The sequence below is a fragment of the Prionailurus bengalensis genome, chromosome D4 (genome assembly GCF_016509475.1).
Source record: "Prionailurus bengalensis isolate Pbe53 chromosome D4, Fcat_Pben_1.1_paternal_pri, whole genome shotgun sequence".
Lineage (NCBI taxonomy): Eukaryota > Metazoa > Chordata > Mammalia > Carnivora > Felidae > Prionailurus > Prionailurus bengalensis.
The window spans coordinates 24,461,180-24,473,588 of NC_057359.1; the positions used below are offsets into that span (position 1 = coordinate 24,461,180).

A 12,409-nucleotide genomic window follows, 5' to 3' on the forward strand; every position below is an offset into this window, starting at 1 on the left:
AAGAACAAACAAGCCCAAGGTGAGTAGCAGGAAGGATATAATAAAGATAGAGAATAAGCAAATGAAATAGAGACTAAAAAACAATAGAAAAGGTCAACGAAACCAAGGGCTGGTTCTTTGAAAAGATACACAAAGTTGGTAAATCTTTATCCAGACTTATCAAGGCAAAAAGAGAAAGGACCCAAATAAATAAAATTAGAAACAAAAGAGAAGTAACAACTGACACCACAGAAATATGAAGGATTATAACAGAATACTACAAAAAAATTATATGCCAACAAATTGGACAACCTAAAAGATATGGATAAATTCCTAGGAACATACAGACGTCCAAAACTGAATCAGAAAGGAACAGAAGATCTGAACAGACTGATTACTAATAATGGTATTTAATTGGTAATCAAAAAACTACCAAAAAATAGAAGTCCAGGACCAGATGGATTCACAGGTGAATTCTGTAAAACACTGAAGGAAGAGTTTATACCTATTCTCCTGAAATTATTCAAAAAATAGAAGAGAAAGGGAAGCTTCCAGATATACTCTGTAAGGCCAGTATTAGCCTGATACAAAAACCAAACAAAGATAACACACACACAAAAAATTATAGGCTGATATCCCTGATGAACACAGATATAAAAATCTTCGACGTAATATTAGCAAACCACATTTAACAACACTTAAAAGGGTCATTCAACATGATCAAATGGGATTTATTCTGGGGATGCAAGGATGGTTCAATGACTCCAAATCAATCAATATGATATCCTACATTAAGAAAATGAAGGATCAAAATCATATGATCATCTCAATAGATGCCAGAAAAAGCATTTGACAAAATTCAACATCCATTCATGATAAAAAATACTTTCGACAAAGTGGGTTTAGAGGGAATATACCTCAACATAATAAAGGCTATAAATTACAAACCCACAACTAACATCATACTCAATGGGGAAAACTGAGAACTATTCCTCTAAGGTCACCAACAAGAAAAGGATGTTCACTCTTGCCACTTTTACTCAACAAAGTACTGGAAGTCCTAGCCACAGCAATCAGACAAGAAATAAAATGCATCTATATCGGTAAAGAAGAAGTTATACTGTTACTATTTGCAGATGACATACTATGAACAGAAAAGCATAAAGACTCCACCAAAAACTACTAAAAGTAATAAATGAATTCAGTAAAGTTGCAGAATACAAAATTAATATGAAGAAACTGGGTATTAATCAGTACTAATTGGGTACTAATAGCAAAGTAGAAGAGAAATTAAGAAAACGATCATAGTTACAACTACACCAAAAAGGAAAAACATACGTAAAAATCAATTTAACCAAAGAGGTGATAAATCTATACCCTAAAAACTACAAAACACTAATGAAAGAAACTGAAGATGACATAAGAAAATGGAAAGATATTCCATGCTCATGACTTAGAAGAATTAAAATTGTTCAAATGTCCCATTCTACCGAAAGCAATCTACAGATTCAATGCAATCTTTATCAAAATATCAACAGCATTTTTTATAGAACTAGGACAAATAATACTAAATAATAATAAGGATTTCTGAAGCAACCTTGAGAAAGAAGAACAAAGCTGGAGTTATCACAATCCCGGGTTTTAAGATGTACTACAAAGTTGCAGTAATCAAAACAGCATGGTACTGGCATAAAAATAGTCACATAGTTCAATAGAATAGAATAGAGACCCCAGAAATAAACTCATGATTATGGTCAACTAATCTATGGCAAAGGAGACAAGAATATACAATTAGAAAAAGAGTCTCTTCAACAAATGGTATTGGGAAAAGTGGTCAGCTACATGTTAAGGAATGAAAATGGACCACATTCTTTTACCATACACAAAAATAAACTCAAAATGGATTAAAGACCTAAATGTGAGACCTGAAACCATAAAAATCCTTGAAGAGAGCACAGGCAGTAATTTCCCTGACATCAGCAATAACAACATTTTTCTAGATATGTCTTCTAAGGCAAGCAAAAGCAAAATAAACACACACAAGCAGGGACACACAGACAAAAGTAAAAATAAACTATTGGAACTACATCAAAATAAAAAGCTTCTGCACAGTGAAGGAAACAATCAACAAAAGGAGAAGGCAATCTACCGAAGGGTAGAAGATATTTACAAATGATATATCTGATGAAAGGTTGGTATCCAAAATGTATTAAAAAACTTAAACAACTCAACACCCTCCCCCCAAAAACAATCCAATTAAAAGATGGACAGAGGACCTGAATAGACATTTTTCCAAAGAAAACATCCAGATAGCCAACAGGTACATGAAAAGAACTCAACATCACTAATCATCAAGAAAGTGTAAATCAAAACCACAGTGAGATATCACTTTACACCTGTCAGAGTGGCTAAATTCAAAAAAACAAGAAATAACAAACATTGGTGAGGATGTGAAGAAAAAGGAACTCTTGTAAACTGTTGGTGGGAATGTAAATTGGTGCAGCCACTATGGAAAACAGTATGGAAGTTCCTCAAAAAATTAAAAGTAGATATATTATATGATTCAGTAACTCCACTACTGGGTATTTACCAAGGAGAAACAAAAATGCTAATTTGAGAAAATACATGCACCCCTATGTTTATTTTTTTAACTATTTATTTTTGACAGAGAGAGAGAGAGAGAGAGCACACACAAATGGGGGAGGGGCAGAAAGAGAGGGAGACAGAGGACCCAAAGCAGGCTCTGTGCTGACAGCAGAGAGCCCGACGCAGCGCTCGAACCCATGAACCATGAGATCATGACCTGAGCCGAAGTCAGATACTTAACCAACTGAGCCACCCAGGTGCCCCTATATCCCTATGTTTATTGCAGCATTATTTTAAATATCTAATAATAATAAAAATATTATTTTTAATATGGAAACAAGCTAAGTGTCCACTGATAAATGGATAAGGAAGATGTGGGGCGTGTGTGTGTATATGTGTGTGTGTGTGTGTGTGTGTGTGTGTATGGGTGTGGGGGGGGTGTGTGGGTGTGATGGAATACTATGCAGCCATAAAAAGGATGAGATTGTGCCATTTGCAACAACACGGATGGACCTAGAGGGTATTATGCTAAGTTAAATAAATCAGACTGAGAGGAACAAATACCATAGGACTTCTCCCCTATGTGGAATCCATAAATAAATAAATAAATAAATAAATAAATAAACAAACAAACAAACAACAACAAAAAGCAAAAAGCAGAATCAGACCTATAAATACAGAGAACTGATGGTTGCCAGAGGGTTGGGGGAGGTATGGGCAAAATAGATGAGGGGGCGTGGGAGATACAGGCTTCCAGTTATGAAAGGAATAAGTCAGGGAATAAAAGGCACAGCATAAGGTCATGGTAATGTAATAGCATTGCACAGTGACAGATGGTAGCAACATCTGTGGTGAGCACAGCATATGCATAGACTTGTCGAGTCACTATGCTGTACACCTGAAACTAATGTAACATTGTGTGTCAGCTATATTCAAATAAAAATAAGAGAAAGAAAAACCCTAAGATGGGAAAATGCAGTAGGTCCCAAAGGGCACCTGCTCTGTGCTGGGCTGAAGGGAGTGGGGTCAAGAGTACAGCATGCTTGATGATAAGGACAATATGCCTTTTAAATGCTCGGAATGCCTTCACAGATTCACAGACTTCCTAGAGTTTCAATGACATCATCGTAAGCAGTTGGGGCTGAACACTGTAAACAACCGTTTAAATGTACCCTCACCCCTCCACACACAGAGCCACATCCATGACACATGCATGCACTCGAACACACATGCACAAACACACACAGACATTTACAGGGACACACACACACAAACAGATAAATGGTGGCATGGAAGAGCTAGCATTACCACTCTCAATTTCTATCTATGCTTTGGTATAGATCTATTCTCAACCATATGCAAATGCAGCTTCAAGCCACCCTCAATCCAACCACCTTGCCATCCTGAAGACACTCCTTTATAGAAATTCCAGTGTCGCCACTGTGCTTTTGTTTTGCCAGCGGGAGGGTATCAAACACTTTCAACTCTTATTTAGTTCTTTCTACCAAGGGGAAGAAAGCATGGTTCCCTGCCTGTTCATTTATGCCAGCCTGCACCACTGCTCTCATAGGTAAGAATGATTTTCACTGGGTGTAATTGCCAGCTACCAAGTCCTGCAAGATTGTTATTCACCTTCTCTACCATAATCCAGCATTTCTATAACAAAAAGTACACTCCACAAATAAAACACACAAGCATTTTGCTGTCCACACTATGGAGACCCTACTCCATATTGAGCGTGATTTTATTCATATTAATGACTCCTTAAAATGTCATTTTTACCCAGAACAATTCCTACTTAACAATTTTTTCTTCTCCTGAAATTTTCAGAAGCTCTACATGGCACTTTTCAAATGGTTTGCCTTTCCCATAGAAAGTTTTCCATATAGCACTCATCTACTTGGATCCTGTATCTGAGCAACTTTGGGCTAACAGTGAAAACTTTCCTGTCGCCTAGTGGTGCCTAGGAACTGGTTTTGTTTTGTCTCTACCCAGATACAGCCAACTTCAGAGCTAATCCTCCAGCTGTCATAGGAATGACTGGGGTCACACGTTTTCCCAAAGCGCCACCAGGCTAATCTGGGCAATAATGCTTTCCACAGCTGTCTTTGAGAAACATGAAATTCTAGGAAGAATAAAAAGAGCTTGTCAGACAAATGAGTGGTTATAACCCCAGAGAGTCATGATAGCAGCACAGATGCCACCACCATGGCACCCATGTGAGACAAGGTGCCAGGACCTTCCCAGGACCTCACAGACATGGTGCCTCCAAGGGTCAGGGTTAAGAACTTCTTTCTTCTCCCAACCCAGTTTTTAAAAAATTCCTAACCAGACAATTCCTGTAACAGAACTCAGGCTGCCAGCCTTGACCTGTTCATGGATCCAGTTCCAAAATGTGTGATTTGAAACTCCCCCAAATCAGAATCTGAACCACTCTACGGAGTCGGGGAATAGTGAGGTCCACTCTCCACACCATGTTTGAAGCTCAGCAAAGCAATGCACAGTATGTAACTCTCTCAATGCCTCCAATATCCAAATGGAATCATTTTTGCCATGGACTCCCAGTGTGATACTGACACGTCACTTAAGCCTTCCTATGCCTCTACGGTCTCATCATTGAAGAGACTGAACTGTTCACTCCGAGTCTCAAAAACAAGGGCAGAACCTGGACAGGAGTCCGTGGGCTGCTCACCTGCCATGTAAGCAGTGACCCCGTGTTGACAACTCTACCACTTGACTAGCGTGGATGCACTGCTTCCTCCCTAGTCCCACTCTCTCTGCCTCAGTTCAGCCCTTGTTTATCTATTTTCTGGGCTTTTGCTATGGTTCCTATGTGGTCTCTGTGCCTCCAATCCTGAGATTCTCAACCAGGGAGCAAATGTGTTCCCCATGGAAATCTGACAAAACCTGGAAACATTTTTGGTTGTTGAGATAGGTGGGATACAACAGGCATCTACTGGGTAAAAGCAAAGGATGCTGCTAACCATCCTACAATGTTCAGGACAGTGCCCAACAAAAAATTACCCAGATTAAAAGGTCAATGGTGCTGATGTTTGAAAAACTCTGCTTCGGCCATACCTGCCTCTAATCTGTCCTCTCTACACCACAAGTGATATAAAACACAATTCCCATCAGGTCATTCCCATACCTGAAATCCTCCAGGGCCTCCCAAGTGCCCTCAGATTAAATCGAAGCTCTCCAGGCAAGTCATAGAGACCCATCATGATCTGATCCTTTCTTAACTTTCTAACCTGCCTTTCACTTTATCCCCTGATCTTTCTTCCCCAAAGCAATCAATGCAGCCAGACCAGATCACTCATAATTCCCTCTGCCTGTCAGTCTCACCCACCCCATTCCTTGGCCTACCAATTTTATGTCAGACACTCTAAATGGACTAGAAGGGAACAAGACACTCTCCAGGTAGTATGAGGCACTGATCTCTCATGAGGCATGTAGAAAAGTGAGTGCACTTTCAATCTGCAGAGGCAGAACCTACTCGTCACCTCTGTGATTCTGCTTCAGATTCCCCAACAGGCTGTGAGCCTTCAGGAAGACAGTGTCTTCATCTTTAGAGGCTACAGTAACCTGCACATGCTACGCGTGGTCTACCAGTTGTATCTGTTGTATTTATCATAGATGCTCCGTTAAGGAATGAATGAATTCCTAGCTTCTTTCAATTTGGCTGATGCTCAGGCATAAAAAGCGCTGAATTACCAAAATACAAAGATGAAACTAAATTAATCACACTGTATATGCCCAGAAAGTCCATTCACAAAGGTGGAAACATCTTTGTTTAAAGCTGTGTTCTCTGCGTCTCTTCTCTTTATATACCAGAGAAATACAAATCTGTTAAATAAGTATTTATCCCTATAGATTGTCTAAATCCCATTGCCTGATACTCAAAGACAAGATACCCGGAGCAGAATCAGACTCTAAAATAGTAACTGATAAATAATGGTATCAAGAACACAGAACTAGGTTCACTGTGAGGAATCATAACTTTGAATTTCATGGTACCTAAAATGATTTTGCTTTCTTTCTCTAGATTGAGAAGGTCATTCCATCTACTGGACATTTAACAATACTGTCATTTTTACTTCTCTTCCTTTTAAGTTCATTCTATATCCTGGAGATTGATAGGGTTTGCCTGAGCTTCAAAATCCAGATGTCTCATAAGGAGACTGTCTAATAAAAAAATTTTATTAGACATTTATAGAGTCATTTTGGACTTTTAAAGAGAGCAACCTATCAGTTTGACTTTATAGCTGGTGAAAGAACTTAAGATTCTTCTTTAAAATAACTGGAAAAAATTGAAAAAGTAGCTTATGGATTCTTATCTCACATCATGTACATTTGTATTTTTATTGCAGTTAATTGTAATGTATGTGTCTCTTGTCCACAGTGTTCACATTAAAGACAAGGTTAGGATTTAGCAGTGGAACCTTCTTATGGAAAATGGAGCAAAATGGAGGTTTTTAATTGAATGGGGGCAAAGGATCCAGGGGAAAGCTTTCCCAGCTCCTTATTATATCCTTGGAGAGACTCCTGGGGCCACAGCAGCCTGACTTCCATATTCCTGATGGAACCTTTATTCCCATCTAGGTTTCCATCTTTGTAGACAAGGCAGTCAAAACTCCAGGCTTGGATTGTTCCTTTTCCCTTCCTCTTCCCCATTCAACTTTGGAATAATCATGACCTCCAGCAAAAGCGATTTCCAGGTATGTGAGAGTGTAGGGGTCCAGGGCAAGCTGCCCAAATGTACTATGGTGCATATTAATTACTTTGAATTGAAATTACTTGGGGAAAAAAAAACAGTTCAAGGACACTCAGACCCTCCTCTGTCCCCCAGAAAGCAGGAAACACATCTTCCATATGAAAAATACCTTCCCTGAATTGGAAAATAAAACAACATCCTTATCACCAGAGACAGGGACTTTGGAGCCAAGAAAGCTATAGAAACAAACCCTGTTATTTTTTTTCCAAACTACTACAACCTCAGCCTAAATTCTGCTTAGAATTCCCTGCTAATTAAAGCTCCCAAACACCTGTTTTCTTTATCCTATCAATACCTCACAGATTTATTATCTCTTTGTCTAAAATGTATATACAGGGGCACCTGGGTGACTCAGTCAGTTAAGCGTCCGACTTGAGCTCAGATCATGATCTTATGGTTGGTGAGTTCAAGCCCCACCTTGGGCTCTCTGCTGTCAGCAAAGAGTCTGCTCTGGACCCTCTCTCTCTCTCTCTGCTCCTCCCCGCTGGCTTCTTCTCTCTCTCTCTCTCTCTCTCTCTCTCTCTCTCTCTTTCTCTCTCTCTCTCTCTCTCTCTCTCTCTCCCTCCCTCTCAAAAATAAACATTTAAAAATTAATAAATAAAACATATACAAAGTGCCTCTCCTGATCACTTATTTAGGTCTCAACTTCATTTTGGGGCCTCTGTGCATATGTAATAAAACTTCAGGGTTTTTTTCTCCCATTAATTTGTCTTACATAAATTAAATCTTAGCCCAGCTGAAAGACCTTGAAGGGGAAGAATTTTTCCTTCTCTACAAGAGGAAGCCCAGAAGAACATCACTGGTGATCAGAAGTGAAAGCTGCTTTTATTTCACTTGAAAACCATACAAAAACAGAGAGGGTGCTGGAAAATGTAGACAAGCACCATGGACTGAGAGATCCTTGGGCTAAGACAACTCATTTAGCATGGAACTTCCAGAGTTAGTTAAGACAGAGTACAGGCCATTATTATAACAAAGACATTCTCCTTATCATCATCTTGTGGCTCAGCTGGGTCCCCTAAGGCCCCATCCTTCCTATTTTGTGTGCTTTCCTTCCACGTGGAATCTGGGGCCATCCAGTTATCTGGTTCTCCTTCTCACCATTAAACTTGCTTACAGGTAAAAGATTTACTAAAATTATTTACACTTCAGTGTCAAGTAGCCAATGCTACCTCTCCCAAGAGTATTTGCATCCCAAGCCACACTCTTATTACAGGCAGAAGAGTTTTCCCCTATGGACAGAATCCTTGAAATGAAGCTGCAGGTAAAGGTGATCTTTTGGGGACAGAGAGACCTGCCCTCTTGAAGCTGCTCAGTATCCTAATTTTAAATGATGAAACCCAAGCCAATTAATGTTAGGGAAAAGCATGTTATGTTTGTGTTCAGGCTTCCAGTAACTTTATTTTGTGTGTATTTGAAAATACACTGAAATTAGCATGTAAGATTTGCCTCACCAGGCGTCTACAGCAAGCAGTGTGGGGAGATTCTTCTCTGAAGTAAGTAAAGTCCTTAACACCAAAAAATTAAAAAAAAGAGAAAAAATAAAAAGCCTAGACACACACATATTATAGTCCTCAAAAATACAGCTTTTGAGTTGAAGTGGACCATACGTATTTTAGCTTGTATCAAAACTATCAGAGAAAGGCCTACAGAAAAGGGAATATAAGTATGAAGAAATATTGAAGCAGAATAGAATGACCAATATAGAGATACTTATGGAGAATTCTTTACAACCATTAATTTGATTATGATTATAATAAAAACTTACCATCCAGGAAAACTTTGTACAGTGATAGAAATGTTATTGGTCTGACCTTTCCAAGATGGTAGCCATTAGCCACATGCGGCTATACTACTCATTGGAAATGCAGCTAATGTGCCTAGAACTGAATTTTTAATTTTTAATTTTAACAAATTTAAACAGGTTTCAAACAGCCACACATTGCTACTGGCTACCATGCTGGAGAGTGGGGGTCTAACACCATTACTGCTTTAACACATAATTTTTAGGAATACTTTGTATCTGTGAACGTTCTCTGGGAGAAACTAATAAGACTCTCAATATAATGCAGACTTCCAGCTGCAAACAGTTTATTTACTAGAAACAATTCATGACTCACTCCATCCCCTACCCCAACCATTGCCCAGGTATCCAGGATGGGTGCCTTCTCATCCCTTCAGGATAAGGCTGCAATGCCAGCTTCCGGAAGGAAGGGTACTTACCCTCGCCCAATGGAAGCTCCTCTTCCTGCTCACTGGGGGAAGGCAGCAGGGGCTGCAGGGGCTCCATGTTAATGATGAGCTGTTTGTTCAAAGAGTGGGAACTTCGGCTCTGAGTAATGTTGGCTCTGAAAACAGACACAGGCCAGGGTGTTGGTTTCTGTTGCAAACATCAGACCCTCCATCTCAGTCAGCTACCAAGGTTGGGAACTGTCTCTGGACTCACACAATGGATTAGGCCAGTGGTAAAGGCAACATAACACTTAGGATGCACCAACCTTTTTAACCTTAAGGTCCTGGCAAAATGTCCTTGTGTTCTAATGCAACACAGTGACTGAAAATGTACTTCCCCATATGTTACCAGATTTGGGCATGCAAGGTGACAGCATGGGCATTGATAAAGACATGGGAGGCAGGTGTCACTGAACTAGATATGCAGAAAAGTAAATGAAGGTGGGGACTTCTGGGTGGCTCAGTTGGTTCAGCATCTGACTCTTGGTTTCAGCTCAGGTCATGATCTCACAGTTTCGTGGGTTCAAGCCTCACATTGGACTCTGCACTGACAGTGTGAAGCTTGCTTGGGATTCTCTCTCTCTCTCTCTCTCGCTCTCGCTCTCTCGCTCTCTCTCCCTCTCCATCTCCCTCACTTGTGCTGTCATTCTCAAAAATGAATAAATTTTAAAAATTTTTTAAAAAAGAAAAGTGAATGAAAGGCATGGCTCAAAGTAATTTAACAACCACCAAAAAAAAAACAAAAATGAAGACAGAACCCTGCCAGACAGACGGTACAGGAGTTCTACGGCTTTAAGCAACCTTGCTGTTGCTGGATGTCTAACATTTAATATCAGTGTTTAATACTCCCATTTGAATTCACACCCCTCTCATCAGCCAGGCACAGAAGCTCTTTTTTCATTTTGAAAGGAGCAGACACGTGTCATGACTGCAATGGGCAGCAGATGGCAAAGAAAATGTACAAGTGTCTTGTCAAGACTACTGGCTGATAGCAGGAAGCCCGTCTACACTGCCTGCTGCAGGGAGACCAGCTGTCTGCCCTGTCATACAGGGAAATGGGACATCTCTGGTGGGGCATCACCTTTCCCTCCTCATGTTTCCTCTCCAAACCAAAAGCCACCCATCTTCAAAGATGATATCAAATGTCTCCTACCTCTTGATGCCCCCTTGGATGGCTCTCACAACACATATTCATTCATATTCTCATTCTCTCTCTCTCTCTCTCTCTCTCTCTCTCTCTCTCTCTCTCTCTCTCTCACACACACACACACACACACTGCTCTCCCTTCTTTCACATCTCATGGCACTTGCCACTTCTGTCTCTCTGTAATTATTGGTGTACTAATCAGCCCCACCTTGACAAGTGCCTTAAGGTCAGAGACAGATCTAACCATCCTGGTGTGCCTTACAGCGCCTCCCGAGGCGTCTTACTAAGGGCTGTTCACGTTGGAAACTGGCGCAAATTGAACGCAGTCCTGGCTTGACATAAGCTGCCATTTCAGATTGGCATGGGTGTTCCCCGGCTAAGGGGACTGCCTTATAACTCAGGCATTTCTATTTGGCACAGGACAGGAAAGGAGAAGAATCTAGCAGCATCTAGAGGAAAAAGCCCTCCACAGCTGGCACTGGCTGGAAAAATAAAATTATGAGGACTTGCTTAACCATGGAGTCCTGTCCTTCATTATTTCACTCTACAATCACTTATTCTGCAGTTGATATATATGTAGTGGATGGTCTGCCACATTCTGGTGAGCCATGGTCCTTGCCTTATGTAACTCACTCTTTAGAACTATGATTTTCAAACATTTTAAATGAGACCCACATTAAGAAATATAACTTAGGGGTGCCTGGTGGCTCAGTCAGTTGAGTGTCCAACTTGGGCTCAGGTCATGATCTCATAGTTTGTGAGTTCGAGCCCCACATTAGGCTTGCTGCTATCAGAGTGAAGCCCGCTTCGGATCCTCTGTCCCTGTCTCTCTCTGCACCTCCCCCATTCATTTTCTCTCTCTCTCTCTCTAAAAAATGAGTAAACATTAAAAAAAGAAATATCTTTTATATCATTTTTCTGTACACACACAGAGAGACATACAGGTAAAATGAATGTTTCGTGCAACAATAGTAACTCTTGTTATGTTTGATTCACTTTTTTTCCCCCATTCTATTTCATTTTCTTTAAAGTGTTGGTCTGTTTTCATTTCATGACTCATCAATGCGCTACAGCCACAGTTGGAAAAATATGTATCTCATGGACGAGACTGATGAAGAAGGATTCCCCAGGAACATTAAGGAGGGGCACCTGACCCTGCGGTGGCTGAGGGGAGAGCCAGGAAGGACCTCCCAGGGGAAGAGATGCCTGCGGCACATCCCAGCAAGCATGGTGGGATTGACAGGGCAAGAAGTGAAGACAGGGATTCCTTGCAGGGAGAAGGAAGGAAGGAAAGAGTAACAAGGGACATTAAAATCTACCACGAGCAGTTCCATCTTTTATTGTGATGGGTCCTCAGATTTTGAGCTTTTGTGGGATTTCCTCTGGCCCTGTAGCCTTCAAAACTCTGATTCTGGCTCTGCGAAGCACCTGTTGCCATGTTTGTGTGGACCATGAAGCTTTCTGACCTCAGAAAAGCCCATTCCCCATTGTTGCACAAACTCTGAATTGCTCTGCCCACCTCTGACCACCCACGCCGGCTGACTGGCAGCATTTCCATCCCCCAGAAATTACCACATATCATCAAGAAGGACCTGTAGCGAGTACAGAGGGCTCCACAGCAGCCCCCCTCCCAACATTCTTCAGTTGAAGTTGTAAAGCATCCTGCCATCTGCCCCCTACCAACACTGTAA

At 40.8% G+C, this 12,409-nt stretch overlaps 1 protein-coding gene across 2 annotated transcripts in view; it reads right to left on the reverse strand.

Annotated features, from left to right (window-relative positions):
• FRMD3 (FERM domain containing 3) overlaps positions 1-12,409 on the reverse strand; it is a 307,593-nt gene that overhangs the window by 54,737 nt on the left and 240,447 nt on the right. For both annotated transcript variants that reach the window (XM_043567036.1, XM_043567035.1), the window contains exon 13: positions 9,563-9,687. In XM_043567036.1, the coding sequence (XP_043422971.1) occupies positions 9,563-9,687 (125 nt within the window). The remainder of the gene's footprint in view (positions 1-9,562; positions 9,688-12,409) is intronic.